General features: G+C 41.0%; 2 protein-coding genes across 5 annotated transcripts in view; one reads left to right on the top strand and one right to left on the bottom strand.

Moving 5' to 3' along the window:
• Window positions 1-9543, bottom strand: part of cacna1c (calcium channel, voltage-dependent, L type, alpha 1C subunit) — a 168259-nt gene extending 158716 nt beyond the window's left edge. For all 3 annotated transcript variants that reach the window (XM_062382327.1, XM_062382328.1, XM_062382329.1), the window contains exon 1: window positions 8072-9543. In XM_062382327.1, coding sequence (XP_062238311.1) covers window positions 8072-8195 — 124 coding nt within the window. In that variant the 5' untranslated portion in view covers window positions 8196-9543. The remainder of the gene's footprint in view (window positions 1-8071) is intronic.
• On the top strand, window positions 4672-16477 carry dcp1b (decapping mRNA 1B). Of its 2 annotated transcripts, XM_062382331.1 has the most exons (11): window positions 4672-5051; window positions 5391-5431; window positions 5812-5939; window positions 11286-11352; window positions 11742-11940; window positions 12401-12499; window positions 12681-13482; window positions 13650-13700; window positions 13972-14189; window positions 14345-14551; window positions 14639-16477. In XM_062382331.1, the coding sequence occupies exons 1-11, from the start codon at window positions 4893-4895 to the stop codon at window positions 14717-14719; spliced, it is 2052 nt and encodes a 683-aa protein (XP_062238315.1). In that variant the 5' UTR covers window positions 4672-4892; the 3' UTR covers window positions 14720-16477. The 2 variants fall into 2 exon arrangements, with proteins under 2 accessions (XP_062238315.1, XP_062238316.1); XM_062382332.1 differs by lacking the exon at window positions 12401-12499.
• Window positions 16478-18968: the final 2491 nt, after the last annotated feature.

Here is an 18968-nt window from a genome sequence, read left to right as displayed (position 1 = left end):
CTTCTTGAAGAGCTGCTGAACAGATGAACGTTCTTTTAAAAGTCACATAAAGAGCTATTCTATTCAGTAATAAAGAAGATGGGCTCTGGATGAAGAAACGTCACAGAAGTTTGAAAAGAGGAGAAAGTTCGCACACGTAAAAGTTTGTGTTAAAGGATTTTACATGCAGCATAAGCTTCCTAAACAATCATCAAGCACTCAATCGTTCAGTAACCTCTGAAGTTACCAGTTAGTCATCCCCTGTAACCTCAACCAGCTGTCTTCCCGTCTCCCTGCCTGGTTTGAAATCGTCTTTTCCGGCCGCCCACCCCAGCAGGATCCCCGTCTCAGGCCCTGCACCTCTGCCAACCCTGTGTCCCATCATCTGTGTCCTGCACCGTGAGTCCAAACCAAACAGGGAGCTTTCATGTCAAATGGCTCAAAACCCACATAAAGAGATATTCCTGCACAAAGCGGAATAATCTGGCTCAATATTAAATCAGGATGAATTGAAGGCACCGAGCAGCATCTCCACCTTCTAACTATAGCCCCGTCCGCCCCATATAATTGTCTTTGACACCGACTACGAACTCCACAATGTGCAGGCCTCATGTCAATCTGGCTGCGGGGCTATAATCAGGAGGTGAATCTGATGACTCAACCCAGCCTGTGTTCATTCGTTCAGCCCCATAGCACAAAATCAACCGCCCACCATCCTGTGACAGAAGGAAGCTTTTTGTCTCCGTGTGTCACTGTCAGACGTAGTAAAGACAGGGAGACGGACGACAAACGATTCCATTGGTGACATTTGACACATGCATTGTCTCTTCATGAGCAATGTATAGTTTTTGTGATGCTGATGTATTAATAAACAGTATATTTGAAAGAGAATTTAAAGATTGGTGAACGACTGCGCTGATGAGTGAATGTAAACGTTAATAGAAAGTTAATACTTCAGTCTTCATCTACCTTTGTATAAAACTTCTCATGGTTGAATTTCAATTAAATATTGGATTGAGTTGTACTGTAAACATGGATGTTCTGGATTCCTTTGTGTTAGAAAGGCTCTCTTGTGCAGTAAAAATGTAACTGTTTTATTTATTGTAATTCAATTCAGTGGCTCCCAACCTATAGGTCGGGCCCCATCCAAATGTTTACAAGATAAATCTGTGGAGCTATGAGATTATTAATGGGTTTTAAAAGTGAAACCAATGGTTCTGCTGGGGGAAAGGGGACAATTGGTGACATGTTGAATAACGTGACCACATTAAACCTACAGCAGACATTCATATAAAACCTTTTGGGGAGGTCCCTCTCTTTTGAAAGGCGCCACAGGCAAAGAAGATTGGGAACCACTGGGTTATTCTTCAATAATGTCTTGTGATTTACAGGCGTATAGAAGTACGGATTTATGTGGATTCGGGATCTGAGAAGTAACCTGTGACAAGTTCAAATTGCTCCTCAGAAATGTTGCAGAGGAAACGTGCAGAAAATGGAAATTCTCCAGCAGCAGACATGCTTCAAAATGCCCCCTTGTCCTGTGAGACAGATGGATGGTGAATGGCATAATGGCGGTATGACTCTTGCCAAATCGGACTCTGTTTAATTACACTGGCCAGTGAGTGGAAAGATAGACGGAAGGAAGGATTGAGGGAAGGAAGAACAGTTGGAGGGCAGGTCGTGGGAACAGACACTTGTGCCCAGGGGACCCACCAAAAAACGCGCAGACGCACACACACAAATGTCCTCTGAAATCCAGCCTGCACATGGAATATCAATTCTATTTATGAGTGGTCTATATTTGTAGTTCCCGACCCCTTTGTATGTGTGTGTGTTTGTGTGTGTGTGTGTGTGTGTGTGTTTGTGTGTGTGGGTGTGTGTGACTCTAGGCGCAGTGTGTCTCTGGGAATGAACTCTGTCTCTGAACAGACAAACACTATAGTGCTGGTATCCCATGTGGGAAACCAGAAGTCCTCTGGTCAGTGAGAGGGAAATCCCCTCATCATGGAAAGCAAAAGTCAATTCATTTTCATTTCATTCATTAACTGCCATTTAAAACTCAAATGAACCTCTGATTGATCCATATTATTAATATGAATGTAAAACTTTGTGATAAATTCAGGAAATATATTCAAACTGTAATGTTAACTTTAGATTCTGCATTGGCATTTATATAAAGTACTTTTTCTGAAGATAAAATGTATCATTTGGTTATGCAAAAATATCTTGTGAAGAAAATCTACATCTCAAATTGTACTGTTCCATTATTCACGACCCATTTTTACCTTGAAAAATCTGATCATTACTTTCAAGGTTTCGCATTTAAAAAAAAAAGTTTTGTTACTTTAAAGCAAGTTTAATTAATCTACTTGCTTTTAAACAAATTATATGTCCATTATCAAAATAGATATATAAGCTGATTTTTTTCCAGAATGGCCACGTCCACCCTCCCCTCTCCAAAGCTCAGTAAGCTGCCTCTGGCTAGAGCCCATTGTCCTTGCTGCCTCCGAGCCAATCACCTGCACCTCCCGGCCTGTCCCCACCAATCACACCCAAGTACTCTATCTAGACTTGAATGGTTATTGACAGTATTGACCAACTAATGGATAACTCATTAGTCTCATTATGGGCAAACACACAGCCTGTAACATACAGTTTCAGTCCGCCCTCATAAACAGACGCATGAACCTATTTTCCTGTAGATGCGGCGGACACGTCAAAGCCTGACCCTGGAGAGCTTCATTCAGTTTTGTGGACAAAGAGGCACTTCCATTTAAAACAGATGTTTTCATCCAGTGCTGCTCAAACTGAGTGAGCAGTTGGATGCTCATTGCTCAGGACATTAGTGTTGATAGCTGCACATTAGCTCTTGCACATCTCTATCTTTCAAACAAGATCCTGTGTGCACAGAATGAAGGGACTTAAGTATGTCCCCTTGTCAGGGTTAGGCACATAGCAGCAAATGAAAAAGAGTTAAATTAAATGTACAGACTTACAGTCACTGGAAGGCAGCTATAGTCAAACAGAAAATCCAGAAATCCAAAAGTTGAAAAGAGCAAAGTTGTCTATCTATGGTTTGACAAACCGAAACACTAGTAAAATAATACATGAACAGGTGACCATCCAAAAACAAAGGGAATTAAAGGGACAATGTACACAATGGATGAAGGGTCAATTGAACACAGGTGAAACACATGAGGACAGGTGCAGATGAAGGGGCGGGACATGAGACAAAGACAGGAACCAAAGCAAGAGACGCAGAAGGAAGGAAACTGATAAATAAAAACAGGAAGCAAAAAACTCAATAACCAAAACACAAATCCAGAAATCCTAACACAAGGAAAACAAGGTCACATAACATTAATACAAATAAAAAAAAAACCTGACAACACCAAATCTTTCAAAAAAGGTTCGACACAGTATTTCATAAGTTTCCAGAACAATGACAACACAGGAAGCTGTATCCCTTCAGGTGACCTTGAACAGAACTTGATATACGTTAAACTGAAAATGGAGATTCATTGTCAGGTGATGCAAACCTTACTGTGGAATATGGGAATGTCAGATGTGGATTTTTTCCTGTCCCTGTATGGGTTACTGCTCTGTGCTAGAGTGGTAATTTTCCAAGCAGGAAGGATACGTCTCACTCCTGAACCTGGTAGTCAATTTAAACACTGTTGAATAATACGATGCTGCATTTGAACGTTTTGTTGCCCAAGTTAATTTTATATTTGTTGGACGCAAGGTGACAGGAGGGTTTTCTACAGAAATAAAAATAGAAATGTTTCCTGACCTGTTCCCAACATGCGCAATTCAGTGATTCCTTTTGAAGGGAAACGTGCACTAGAAATTAATTTGTATTTTCTTTAGTTAGGAATGTGTCATGTGGTGTAACTGCTCTTTTCAAGGTTTTTTCTCCCTCAAAGGCAAGACCTTAGGGTGATATTTGCAAACACACACTCATCCATTTCTGCTGTCAGATTAACACCAGCTCCTGAAGTAATTGAGCAGGGGATGATTCCGTTTTATCCATTATCCAGCCCTTTGGTTCCCCCTAGTGCATCTGAAGAGAAATGTAACTGTGAACGGTCAAACATAAGTTGTAATCAGTGTTTATGTTTCCAAGCAGCCAGACATATAAATAATATATAAATAGAGATGAAAGAGAAACATCAGCTGCTTTCTTATAAGGAGAGAAGAGACAGTTACAAAATAGGCTGATAATGCCCATTTTAGTCCATTGATATTTTTGGACTCAACTTTTATTGCTCACTTTAAGGATTTATACCCAAGTACCTTTCAGAATCCCTGAGCTGCTATGTGCCCTGACGGCCACTAAGATCCGCAGATGGAAATCTTGATGGTTACTCCCATTTATGACAGAGGTTTGGCCATTAGAGCCCCACCATTATGGAATCCATTGACTTTGTGCCCTTAGAACTCTGCTTCAAACTTTTATTTTTGTAAAAGCTTTTACACGTGATTGAAATTAGATTTTTTTAAAAACACTGTCTGTAAATCCGAGTTAGTGTTAACCTATTGTAACTATGTGTTTGAATAAATATTGTCATAATAATACGACGCACATGACAGCTGAATTTCGATCGATTTTATTTTTCCAGATTGATTGATGAGCCTGAATTTTTCAAACATTCTCCGCTCGACTGCTTACGTCTGGTTGTTTACAATCTCTGCTGCTAAACATGGCCGCCAACAAACTCAGTAGTGCTAGTTAGAGGTTCATCAAACTCATATCTTCTACTTTAATGAGTCTTAAACTGTTAATCAGGCTACGGTACGATTTTGGATTTAAATATTTACCCTCCTTTTCGCTAGTTTGATTTTTATCTCCTCTCCCTGTGACCCATTAGCCGCCGAAGCTAGGTAGCGAGCTAGCTTCTCCATAGGGAACAATGACAGCGACGTCTGCAGGAAGCGGTGGCTGCCCTCCTGCCAAAGGTCTGGACATAAGTCTGGCCGCCCTGCAGCGACAGGACCCGTACATCAACGACATCGTGGACGTGGCCAGTCAGGTGGCTCTGTATACTTACAACAACAGGGCGAACGAATGGGTAAGGAGGAACTTTGGCTAAGGACATCGTGCTAACTTAGCTTAGCTTCGTCACAGAGCCCTGCTACGCGCGCTCTCTCACCTCCACAGATTTACTCCATCTCTAGCTGCCGGAAGCACTCTCAGAGAGCCGAGGTTGCTTTATAGCGTAAACATTTAATATTTATTTTATTTCTTGGACAAACACAGTGGAAGTTCCTCAGAAGGCTGACTTGTTTATATTTATACTTTTGTAGAGTTAATGATGTGAAACCTCTTGATCCTGTTTGATATGTTTGACCTCAAATCCTTCTTACTCAAACTAATACAAACGGTTGCTGGCCTCTTGTGTGTTGTTTAGGAGAAGACCGAGGTTGAAGGAACACTGTTTATTTACACAAGGTGAGGACACTTTGATTTATTGCTCTATTAAAAATTGACCATTCCCAACCTTTCTTTAAAATCTGGTAAAACTCATAGACAAACGAACATCTCTCTGACACGAATCAAGAGAAACAACCCCAGTGTTTACTTTGCCACCATGCTATATATTTAAATATATTATTATTATGTTATTAACTGGAAGTTACATAGATGGACTTTAATATTTTTACCTATTTTCATTATTTTTCTTTTATACATTTTTTATTTTAATGTAGTTTTTATTTGTTATTGCTTTTGTACCAGGAAGGTTACGATCTCTATCTTTCTCCTTGTACTATAGTACTTGCTTTAACTTTGATAAGTGTCACGTAGGTCTATGTTTCCTCTGTATATTTCAGGCTGGCATCTCCCAGGCATGGTTTCACTATAATGAACCGACTCAACATGGAGAACCTGACAGAGCCAATCACCAAAGACCTGGACTTCCAGCTCCAGGATCCCTTCCTGCTGTACCGCAATGTACGATGTAAGGATAAAGACCCTCAGATGAACACTTAGTCCCACTTCCAATGTCAACCTGTCACTGACACCTTTAGTTTAATATCATACTCACTTTCAGTCTGATTTCCATTTTTCAAAATCATGATTGTTAGCGGCAAAGTTGTCTTACCTAACCATTTTAATGACCAGGCACTTTCAGTGTAGCTTACCATATGTCAACTATCAATCCAAATCTTAGAAAATGTTATGATATACAATGTCACCACATGATCATGCATATAAACATGGGTATATAGTCACAGGCCTGATAAAAAGATATATAGCTTGATACACATGAGTGTTCAGCTTGTAGTTCCTTTGAGTGGGAACCAGTAGTTCCATATAAGGAGCAGAGGTATTCTGGGGAATTCTATCAGCCTCACTCACTCTCAGACTTGCATCTGGCTTACAAACACACACACACACACCCACATGCGCGCGCGTTGCAGAGCGGGCCTGTGGAACAGGAGCTTGACAGCACTACAAACCCAGCCAGTGGAGATTAGATACACCGCAACAGTCACTGATAATCTAAACACGCACACTCGCCCTGGAATCGCTAACAGACACAGACTCTCCCCCCCCCCCCCCCCCCCCCCCCCCAAGTCTCACAGTCTCTTTCTTACTCAGTAAGAAGCAGGTGGAATGCAGTGTTTAGATACCGCTGGATTCCTCTTGCCTACTTTGATCCCTTTGCCTTAACACTTCATCAGTCTTACTGATACTTAAACAACATAGCCATTAGCAAACATCCTGAAGGCTTAGTGAAATAATGTGCATGACATAACGTTTCCTCGGTGACCCCTTTACACCTTTTACAACAGGTTGTAATGCACCCCAGGCACATTAAAGATGGTCCATGATAATCCTGGACTCTAGGTGTGGTCAGAGTGTCATTCATTGATAATATATTGCAGCTAGCTCACTAGTGCCGGGAAGGAATGACATTTAAACCACTTAAAGCCAGTAATCTTTGCTGAATTGATGACTCTTGCCTCTGATAAAAACGGAAATTGGTCTGGGGGTATGTGAGTGAAAGATTGGTTGGTTACATTACAAGCCTTATAGTCAGAGGTTCCAAATGATTACTCTCTTAATGTATTTGAATGATAAAACAGCCCCAAAAAGGAAATGCATTACGGTTGAAATCAAACAACTGTTTTATCTTTGTTTCTGTTCTGATTTCCTAACATTATTAAACCCTAAATACATTTAAGCACACAGTAATGGGCAATGGTTCTGCCAATTTAAACAGCAGGAGTAAGCTAACATTCTTTGAGGGTTTTGACTGGATGGTCTTTTCCAGTAAACTGTATTTACAGGAATGTATCTCAGCTCAGAAAATGTTTTTTCATGGGCTAACATCTGACGCACAATACTGTTTCGGCCCCAGGCTGTTGGTAATGCTGCCAGTCCCACTGTGTCGTGACCTCTGTGAGGAGAGGTCGTGGAATCTTATCAGTAGACAAACAACTTGCTCTCAGTGCTGCCGTAACTTCCTGGAATGGCAGTTGGCACAAAGTGGCACCCCAGGCTAAAAATACACTGCAGAGATATACCACACATTGGAGGCAAGATTTTAACAGGAATTCATCTGGGGCAATTCATTTTTCCCTCAGGCAAATATACCCATTGCCTAGGAACTGACGAAAGACTTCTTACATGTCTTCCTGTTATATTTAGAGTCCCTAATGCTTTGGTTGCCCCGTTATCTTCATAAATCCTCCGATTTATTCATGGCACAAATCATGAACATATTCCTAAAAGTCAAGGTCACAGCAGCATTATGTATGATATTAAAAGTTTTGAATATGGTTAAAAACGGAATGTTTTGTCTGTATGTGATATTTGAAAAAAACATTTTATATTATTTAATCATTTTCCCCCCAAAATTTCACATCTCTTTTACTTAAGAGGCTGATACAGATTAATCCAAAAATCCAGAAAATGATCAGCAGTTTAAAGGATAATAACTTAATTCATTGTAATATCAGCTCCTCCATTAAACACTGATCTTAACTGGTACATGCTAGGCTCAAATACTGGATGTAGCTAACACTGGCAGTGCTATAAACACAGCAGTGGTGCTCTGTATATCAGGTGCATAGACAGCCTTACCTCCAGGTCGGACATATTGGTATCCAAGTTCTCTCTCTGACACCAGCAAGCCTTTAAATCTGACCTCAGGTTCCTCTTCCAGTCTCTCATGTTTAGGTTTCCTCTGGAACAGGCTTCTCAGCATGGCTCCGGTGGTCTCTCACTCCTCTCACAGTCCAGTAGTAACACTCTCCTCAATCCTCTCTAGAACTTTTCAGTGTTTGGATTGGGCCGTTAATTGCAGCTCCAGTAATTTCTTATCCAAAGTTTTCTTCTTGTCCTGATGGTGCTTCACTGCTACAGGTACCACTGTTGGAAAGGTCCTTTAGTCAGGTCATTTAATGCACTTAGAGCTGTCACAGCACAGCTGAGAACTGAGGAGTTGGACTGTGGTTTAGTCTCAGGGGGAAGGCGCACAATCCTGCAGTAGTAATAATATCTTCTTCGATGACACTTTCAATATCTGTGAATCTAAATATTTACTCCTCCTCCAGTGTTATGAATTCCATTTCTACAAGCAAAGGAAGTTATGATTCTTCTCAGACAACTATTGCGAGCATGGACGGGCATAACCTTTAATGGCACCTATCCCTCCAGCACAATCCTCCGGGAAACTAAATACAGCACTGATGCCGTGAGTTCTTTCTACAAAATGATTCACTCACTGCAGCGAAAGCACACCTAATCTATCCTGGATGACAGCACGGCTTAAAAATGTAACTGGAGCGCTAACTGCACTAAAAGCTAAGAGAAAAACAATAAAACACGTTCTCTGATTAGTCCCAGTGGTGCAGTTTGGGTTGCAGTCAAACTCTGTATTGTGTACTGTATTGTCAAAGCACATTTAAACTGCGATGTTCCTGCGCAACTCAAACACGAACATACAAATCAGAGATGATTAAAAATGTCTTCTTTGAAAGACAAAGTCCAAACAGGGACAGGTCGCAGTGCTGCTTCCCAGAGTTAATAAAAATATCTTAATCTGTCCCACCGGGGTCCTTTCAGAGAGTCGGTGTACGTCAGACAACACACGTGCACCAGCGCTCGAACTTTGTCTGGTTTGTCCTGAGGTTTTGAAAGATCCACACAGCCCAAGTCCTGGATCAATAACGGACTCCACTGGGGTGATTGATTATAGATTAAGTTTCCAATTCTCCTCATTCACCCGTACAGGGATATATTAAGAGGTGACATTTCTCAGCTCGTTGCGACTTTGCTCGTCGTCCTGAAGAAGTCTTTTTTACCCTTTGATGTTGAAGCGGCGTTCCCAGTCCAATTCACTTGATTATGATCCCTCCGTCACTGGTACAGATGTCCCCTCTGTCTTGCCTCCTCTCCCTCTCCTCCAGTTTTGTTGACTGATCCCCCCCTTCCACTTCCCCTGTCTCACTCCGAGAGTTTTACCCTTGTGGCCCCGACCACATCTTTATCGGTGCTACTTATTTCAGTCCTCCCACTCTCTACTTCTCACTCCCTCTCCCACTCTTGCTTTCCTGGGGGTGTTTTGTCTTGTTGGGGGTGATGGTTGATATCAGGACAGGTTGAAAACGTATAATATGATGGTAATGATCATCTCCTCCCCTTTTGCATAATCCTTTCCATTTTTATCTTCTGTCTTTCATCCTTTGCGGAGATGAGTCATGGCAGCACGATGTCAAAATAACTGTCTGGTATCATGAAACGTTTCTTTCCCTCAATTTACTCCACTTCAACAGTTTTTCCGTTCATGACAAAGTTCAGTCTGTGTTTCCTGACAGCTAAAGAGCTCTGACAGCTAGGCGTTTTTTTTTTTTTCGGCTTGTGATGGACTTGTTGATAATCCCCTCTCGAACACACCTCACTTCTCTCTATTTCATATCCGACTGGCTCATTTTTTCTCAATTTGCCAGCTCTCTGACTCTGACTGTGTCTCTCTCTCTCTCTGTCTCTGTCAAACAGTCTCATCCCCAGTGAGCGCTAAGTGGCTCTGGCTCCACCAGACAGGCTCCCACTGCAGTTACTTATTTGGTACAGGACAGATTTTCCCAGGCTCAACTGAACCCTCTGTGTGCGTGTGTGTGTGTGCGCGTGCGTCTCTGCCTCTCCCACTTTTCCTGTTCCCCTCAACCATACTGACCTCAGCGCCATGTCCGACATCATTTGTAACAAATGTGTGTGTGCATTTGTGTATATACATCTGTGTTTGTAGGAATGTGTGTGTCTATGACATGACTGTGGTGGCAACACTATCAGACACACATCATAGACCTCCCTCGTTGCTTTTGGCTCCCCCTTCAATCTATTTTCTGTCTGACTTTAAATCCCACCTCTCCAGCACATAGAGACATCTATTTCCTTCCTCTTTTTCATATCTTCGACTCATCCTTTTTGCAATTGGCCTTATCTTTTCTAGAGTCCATTTTAAAAGGTGCTGAGGTGTTACATGACGTCTTGCTGTCCTGTTTAAGGGCGACTGAAATGCGTCAGTAGCACCAGCTGTGATTCTGTTCAGTATTGGAATTTTGCATCAAATACATTTTTCTGATTGCCCAGTTTATATTTTTCAGACATTTTTCTTTTATTGCCGAAACAGCAGAAGCATAAAAAAGGGATCTGCAGCCGCACAAACCTTTGTACATGGGAGTTGTTTTCCTTATTATTTATGCTAGTTTGGGTTTTCTGTAAGCAAATTCTTGTATTGGAGATATTTTACTTTTGTTTATATTCTGGGTATAACAGAGCATCCATTTCACAATATAAACTTGTCCAAGTGCATCAGTAATAATAGAAGAAGGATCTGGATTCTTTTTTTTCTTTTTTCTTTTTTCTTTTAAGACCTTAGCTGAGTATATGTTCTGGGACTGCTGGCGAAAATGAACAATTATGCAACAACAGCAGCTGCTTTACTCTGGTTTAAGTGCAAGTGCAAATAGTAAAATGAGTCACAGTGTAATGTGATGCAGCTTACTCTCATACAGCTCGGTAAGAAATGTGTGTTAGTTTAGTCTTGTTTCTTCTGTTGTTGACCATGTTTATGTAGTTTAAGAGGCTCCTGGGGCCCATGGTTCACTGTGTAATGACACTGCTGGCTTCTGTTCCCATTGGCCTGGCTGGGAAGCGACTGATTTAAAACTCTGTGTTTAGACACAGAAGGGCTAATAATAAGACTTTAACATGTCTAGAGAGCCTGCACTGATGTACTTGAAATAGGTTTTAGGTTTTTATTCATTCCCTGTCTCTCTTTCGGCCTCTCCAGTGGTTATCCACGGGATTTGGTTCTACGATAAGGAGGACTGCAAGCGCATCGCCCAGAGGATGACGATGTAAGTCTTTGTATCACACTGAGCTCATATACACAACACCTTAGGAAAACAAATGGGACTATTAACAATGTGCAATGAGTTGTTCTCCAGTCACAGATTGTTTGATATCATATTCTGCACATGACAACTCTTTGTGTTTACTAATGTTTCTATGTCTAAGGCTCAGAGACAACATTTAAAGTTTTCTGCTAACAAATGAAAGTAGTATGTATGGATGAACGTAGCTCCAGTGGTGACAGAGAGTTCATCTTACTTTGTATAAAACATACTGTAGATGTAAAGATAAAGTGATGCTCTTACTCAGAACTGTACCATGTCACTACAGTTATCATATCATGTTTTGAAGAAACACGGGCGTGCATGTTTTCCTTATGGAGTCCTTTGTGCAGTTTGACCCAGCAGGAGCAGACCGTGGCTCAGTCTCAAGGCGGTTGGCTCTCCCCAGCCGGAGGAGGAGTTGTTATTGGGCGCGGAGCAGTAACAGGTGGTGGTGGAGGAGGAGGAGGAGGAGATAGAAGAGAAGGAAAGGGGGTAGACATCCTCCAGATGTTGACCAAAGCACGCACAGAGTATGACAAGGTTGGCAAGGTGAGTTTATCTTACATCAACAATAAAGCAATTTAAGCTGATGTAAGACTCTGAAGTCCCGAAGATGATATATAAAATAGTGACACATAGCATTGATAAAACAAGAACAAAATGAAAGGTTAAAAAATGTATTTACACATTTAAAATTGAATGACAGATATTATTTTATTAAAAAGAAAAACATATATAGCTCTGCTACAGGTCAGAAGAAAGTTTTCATGTATTTTTTGTTTGAATGACCCTTTATAAAAATAAGTGATAAATAGAAAAGTATTGAGCATTGGTTAAAAACTTGAATTTCTGGGAGTTGAATAATTATTTAAGTTATATATAATTTTACAAACAGAAGACAAAGTAATACAACTGCAGGATGATAACAAATACTTATAGATTTTGAATCTGGAAAAATATCAACTTAACCTTATTCGTTCCACCTTTTTTTTTTTTATGTGTGTTACAGGAAAATTCTCCATCTGAGCCAAAAGCGATTGGTGGCAGCAGTGTTCTGTTTGGAAACCCCAACCTGATAAAACCAATACCTGTTAAACCTAATACTAAGGTGAAACACCTAGATCCTTTCAGTCAATCCTTTAGTACAGTGTCCCCTGTTATCTAATTATTGTTTTGTTAAGTATATTTGAGAGTTAGCTGAAGCGTTTGTACTCCCTCTAGTTCTCTCTTTCCAATCATGTCTATTGTATGTCTTCTCTCGTATCCATCTCTGTGATTGTCTCCTCCAGGACAGTGAAGCCGCTGAACCCAAGCCTCTCTCTCTGGCCACTCTCTTTGGATCTCAACCTCACCGCTCACCCAAGCAGGCCCCCGTCTCTCCTGTGTCACCAGCAGGGAAAGTCTCTCGCCCTCCTGTGGCCCGCACACTGACCTACGACGATTCGATGAACTCTGGCAGAATTGTGACCTCAAAAGGAGGTACTGTTGGGTGTTCAGACGGAGGGATGATGGCTGTAGTCCGGGAAGAGGGTGGAAATATTGTTGCAGGCCTGCTGCCTAGTCAACATCATCAGCAGCAGCAGCAGCAGCAGCAGTGGCAGCAGGAACAGCAGCAACAGCAGCAGCACTGCCCAGCCATCCAGAAGCTCATGCAGGGGCCGAGAGGGGTTGTCGGGATGCTTCAGACCGTGTCCGAGTCCCCCGAGAACCGGCTATGTGACAACGGGGTGCCACTGGAGCATCACCATCACCATGTTTACCCTCATCATCATCAACAACAGCAGCACCATCATCATCATCATCACCATCAAGAGCAACAACAACTTCAACTCGACCCAATCCAGAGACTTTTCCAAACCCAGCCACCTCCTTCCCCTTCCACCTCCTTTCCCCCTATTGCTCATCCCTGTTGCTCCAACCCCCCTCCTCTGATGCAGAACCCCCACCTCTTGTCCCAGCCCATGATGGTGGATTCTGGGTCATGTTCCCACCTTCAACTGCAACAAAACCAGCAGCTGTTTTTCAACCTCTCTAAGCCTCAACTAGAAGCCCAGCACAACAGCCACTCAGCTTCAACTCTGCAGGGAGCAGGTGAGCTGCCCTGTCTGTCAAGCAGCCGTTACATCAGTGAACCACAGACACACATTTCCTTTTATTCAGCAAATCTAGGAAAAGCTTTATCAGACAAATGAGTAAATTCTTATTGAACTTTAATATGAAAGTACATAATTATTAACAATATTTCCATTCTTTACCAGGTATGTTTCCATCTCAGGTGACCAATGACAACGTTATACAATCTTCACAAGGTATAATATCAGTTTTGTACATAATTATCACACACTTTGGCAAATCTGTTTGTTGTCACACAAGCTTTACAGAGGTTATTCACAGATTCCAGTCCACTCTTATAAAAAGGTTGTGACAGTGTGCACAGGAATGGCAGCTAGATTTAGATAACATGGTTACTCTGTATTGTTTCCACGATGTAAACTCTAAAATGCCATGAGTGGCCCATTCTATATGTGTAAGCTGTTAAAATACGTTTCTTTCATTGGGTCCCTGGTTTTCTTTGGTCAGGTCTATCCTCTCAGATGCCAGGTGTGGTGTCTCCTCATGAGCTCCTCCATAAGCTCCAGTTAGTCCAGCAGGAGCAAAGCCTGGCTTCCAGTGATCCTCCTCGACTCGGTCCAGGACTGGCCCCTCGATTCCTAGGGCCCTCTCCGAGTCAAAGTGTTGGTCCAGCCCTAAATCAGATCCCAGCCACCGCAGGTCAAAAGGCTGCCCTGCAATTTCAGGTAAGTACAGTTGGTAGAAGAAAATAGCAAATACTGGTCTCTTCAGTTGTGGAAAAGTGAAATCTAATTACCAACAGCATGCATGACACTTAAAATATATCGCTTAAACTATACTAACTGTAAAAGAGTAATATTAACTGTCCCTGTCTGCTCAGGTCATCTCCCCCCAGAGAATACCAGCCACTGTGGCCCCCACCATGCTCCTCTCTCCCAGTGTGTTCTCTCAGACCAAGTCAAACTGTGGGTTGACGGCAGTCGCTCAGGAGAACTGCCCCGTGCCTCAACCCAGACCCGCGCTGCAGGAGGAGGTCCGAGTTCTGTCCAGAGGTCAGATCCAAGCCACACTCCTGCATCTGATCCAGGTAAAATACTCTCAGTAACATGGATTGCATTCTACATTAAAACATGCAAACACCATGCTGATGATGACCCATGCTTGTGTGTTTCAGAGTGACAGCTCTTTCATGGATACAATCTATGAAACCTACATCAGCCGCTTCGCTAATGACTCCAGCCCCAAGTACCAATGACTCTTTACACCCTCTGTCTATACCTGCACCCTGTCCAGGTCAACCTCCTCCTCCTCAAATCCCACTCCAGGCACACGCATATGCACAAATGTATACTAGGTGTATCACCTCTGTACTGTAAAACCAGGAAACCTGAACTTCAAACCACGCAGCTCAATTTACATCCAAAGGCAAAAAATGTTTATCTTCTCTTCATGTGGATCTCCAAGGAAATGTCTCAATCTAAGGAGTTATTGGTAAAAATGTGGCAGAGCAGATACAGTCTCGACCTCACCAGAAGAGATGTAGCCTCTGCTGTGGTTCACTCTCACTGAAAACACAATATGCAGCCGCTTTAATTTTCTCAAAGTGTTTTTACCAAGTGTAGCGGTTTTATTTTGTCTCGTCATAATCTGGAGTCTTGACTTCATCGTGAGTGTCCGACAGCAGCAAGTCTTCCTCGTCTTAGAACTTGTGCTGAAGAATCTGCTCAAACTGGCAGAAATGTAAACATGTTAAACATGTTTTCTTTATGTTCATTCGGAGACGTAATACAGGTTTAAACGTCAAAAGAGTTTGTTGGATTTTAATTTAAAGTTGTTTTAAAGTAAATTCTGAGCAGTTTACTTTCTAAAGGAGTTTTTATAAAGGATGATTGACTCTTCAGATTGAACTTACTAAAATGATTCTCAATTTTTTTATTGCTAACACCAGATGTGATATTTGCATTATTTTAGTTGACTGGCTGAATTGATTTCCCCTTGTGAAGGATATATACTCATTTAATTTCACACACTCTAATGCACTATTGGTCTCATTCCTCCTGCTGAACATTATTATCGTAACGGAGGAGCTCAAAATGACATGTTTATCATTTCACTTGAAGAAACAAGGAAACTACAGGAGCTTTTCAGCCTGCACTACCTCACAGAGAGCTAGTTTAGAGGTGTACCTGTGTTTTTAATTAATAATAGCAGATTTTCATTTATATTATTGGGCCGTTTTAAGAGTAAATATACAAATATCTATCATCTAAATAGGAGTTTTATTTCAGTCGAAGAAGAAAGTCATTGAAGAAGTATCCAACACAGAAACCGAGAGACCAACAAAAACTGAATTGTCACTTGTCATCTTTTGTTGTACCTTAAAATATAATAATTGTGCGTTCATGCCACAATTCATGAACACTCATCCTGACACAATCAGAGACTAATTGATCAGATGTTTGCCAGTTGAATAAATTATTGATTGGTTAAAAAGAGTTTTTAACGCAATAATGAGTGAAACAGAAAGTATATACAAATACACGCTATAACAATGTTTTGGAGTTTACAGGCCTGTCCAAGACAAATATTGTGTAAAACATTATATTTGCTGTAAAAGTCAGTCGATACGTATGTTTGATTTTTTTCAGGGTTTGACATGTGAGTTTAGCTCCTGTGCTAATCTCACTGAAGGCCAGTAGCCAATAGAGACTTCACAAAAACAGCATCAGCAACAGCAAAAAAAGAAAAAAACCTTTCAGAGAAAAGACTGCTAATATTTTTCTCCCTATTTTTCTAAGATTCAAAGCGTATCGTACTCACAATACCGATAAACAAGATGTTCCATTATATATGTATATGGACAGCTCTTCGTCGAAGTGGGTTATGATTGGAAAGATGTCGCCCGTAATCTTTTTCTAAACATGTAATTGGAAAAAAATCATTAAAATGTTGAATTTCTATTGGGGAATGTTTTGCTCTTACAGAAACTGGAATAAATTTTAATTGGATAATACATTCTCTCAAACCGCCTCTGTTGTTTCTTGTCTATTTAACGTCTTATTTCATATTATTTTGCCATAGTCAATAGTGTATAATAATATTTCCGGTGATTAATATGTCATTATTTGTACACAGCCAGCACTATTGAAGGACCATTAACTCCAATAGTCTTTATTCGACATGAGTGTCTCCAATAATAAATCACTTCCTGGTCACATGGTTATCATTCACAGACCATAAATGGAGATATGTTTTCTCAACTGTCGTTTCCCTTAAACCTCAGCTTTCCTTTCAGCTTACGTGGATCACAATACTTTTTAAATGCTCAAAAAGATGGTAGTGAGGTTTCACCGACACATTATCACACGATTTGATCAAAATCTACAGAAAGGATGACGTGTTCATTTCCTCAGCGTTTCCACTGCCTTGTCAATGTAAAGAATGAACTTTCTTTTTAACCAGGTTAAGTTTCGGTGGTCATGTTATGACCCTGGGTGTGTATATGTGATACTGTTCTGTTACTCCTCCTAGAGTGTGAGCAGTCTTCTTTGAGTGTGTGTGTGTGTGCCTGATTGATAGCAGGTTGGACCTGCTGATTGGCGTTAGCCGCCTGATGGCTGCCATTTCTTGTCTTTTACACTAAGAGTCACATTAACAAAACACCTCTGAAGCTTTTTTCTGTCGTTATTACATTCTATCCTCAAACCCCGTCGCCTTTTTCACCAGGTTGCATATACATGTATTGAGATCAGGTATTTATCTGCAAAAGAACAAATAAATAATGTTTCTCGTTGCTGTTCGTCTTTTCTTCTACTTCACTTTTTACACAGCATTGGTGATATTCAATCTATGCTTTCCAACAATGTAACAAAAGAAACGTACCAACAAAAAACAACTAACAGCTGACTGATTCATAGAAAATGGCCTCTCCAATAAAGTCCCTAACCCGTGTCCCTTAGCGACCACTGGACAATGGCGATAATGACCAGTCTATCCCTGTTTCCCTGTGTACATCATCAAAGAAATCAACTAAAAAGACTAACTAAAAAAATAAAACAGGTATAAATAGAAGAATCTCCATTCTCCTGGTCTATAAGTATTATATTCTCACTTTCTCTTGAGTATTCATGTCCTTCATGTGCGAGCCCGATCAGTTTGTTATGTTGGGGAATGTGCCGCCTCTCACTTCCTCTTCCAAGGAATCACTGTTGTCAACACTTTTATCTAAAGCAACTTACATTAAGTTTAATTCAATTTGTATATCCACAGAACAACAAAGGTTTATAACCAAAAAATATGTGTTTTTATTGTATCTGTGTCCAAATACCTTTTATATGTTATATTTTCTAAATCTTAGTGCTTGCACACACACGCACACACCCATAATTTTGAGACCTGGAGGTTCCACACCACTGGTTTAGCTGATGGAGCTAAAAGTAAGAGCTGACTATTAGCCCTGGCATAGACAAATCAATGACTTTGTGTGTGTGTGTCTGTGTATGTGTGTGTGTGCATACCCAGAGAGGCGGGGTCCAGTTTGTTCAGGGGAGCCCAAACCACTGTATCGCCGTTTTTCTCAGATGGCGGATGATGAATGAGGTTGATGAATCGGAAGAATTTAGTCTTTTTTACGGACAATGTTTTAGCTTTTTCTAGAATCATCATTCATCTCAGTTTTTTCAGGCTCAGTCATTTAAAATACAAGTTGGAAACATAGCTCCACAAAGGCTCAGAGGTGAGTGACCCTGCACGCTTGGCTTGTCTTAATGTTACAGTGCTTCTTCTTGTAGTGCATGTCTATGCAACGTGATGAGCACAAACTATAAAGTATGTACTGCTTGTTAAATTGCAAAGAGAGACCAAACTCATAACAGCTGAAATTAAGGAAAGTAATGGCTTAAAAACTATTTAAAGACAAACTTAAGAAAAGATTGGGGAAGCAAATGCATGACTGAGGTGGATAAATTAGTTTAAATCAACAAAAAAAAGAAGCAATTAGTGCAGTTTGCACACTTTCTTTTACAGATCATTTTACTTTATTTTGTGAAGCTGCCTGAATCAAGTGTTTAAGCAAAGAGCTTTGATGATAAAAAAAAATGTTTTAACCAGACAGGATGTGGGGAGCCACTGTGCAGGTTATCAGCTCATACACTCACATATGTTTGGACTGTGAGAAAAACATTCCAGCATTCATCTCTACAACAGAGGTTTAAGGGTGGTGATGGAACTTTTTCTCTTATTTCCCTGATAGAAAAAAAAAAATCAAGAGTTTATCCATGTTAGCGGAAGGGGGGGCTGGGAGGGGGGTGCAGGCTAAGTGTTCATCTCCATCATTGTCGATCTGGGTCAGTGGGGGAGGAGTTTTCTTACAGCTGTTACACACTGCTGGTGTGTGTGCATGGATGGTATACATGTGTAGTGTGTGCAGGCGTGTCTCTCTCTGTCTGTCACTCAACTCTTGGTCATTAATCTGAACCCTCTAACTCTCTGCAGCGTTACGGCTT

This window comes from Platichthys flesus, chromosome 23 (genome assembly GCF_949316205.1).
Source record: "Platichthys flesus chromosome 23, fPlaFle2.1, whole genome shotgun sequence".
Classification (NCBI taxonomy): Eukaryota; Metazoa; Chordata; class Actinopteri; order Pleuronectiformes; family Pleuronectidae; genus Platichthys; species Platichthys flesus.
Note: the sequence above shows the minus strand (reverse complement) of the source record. Positions and strands in the feature narration are given on the sequence as shown.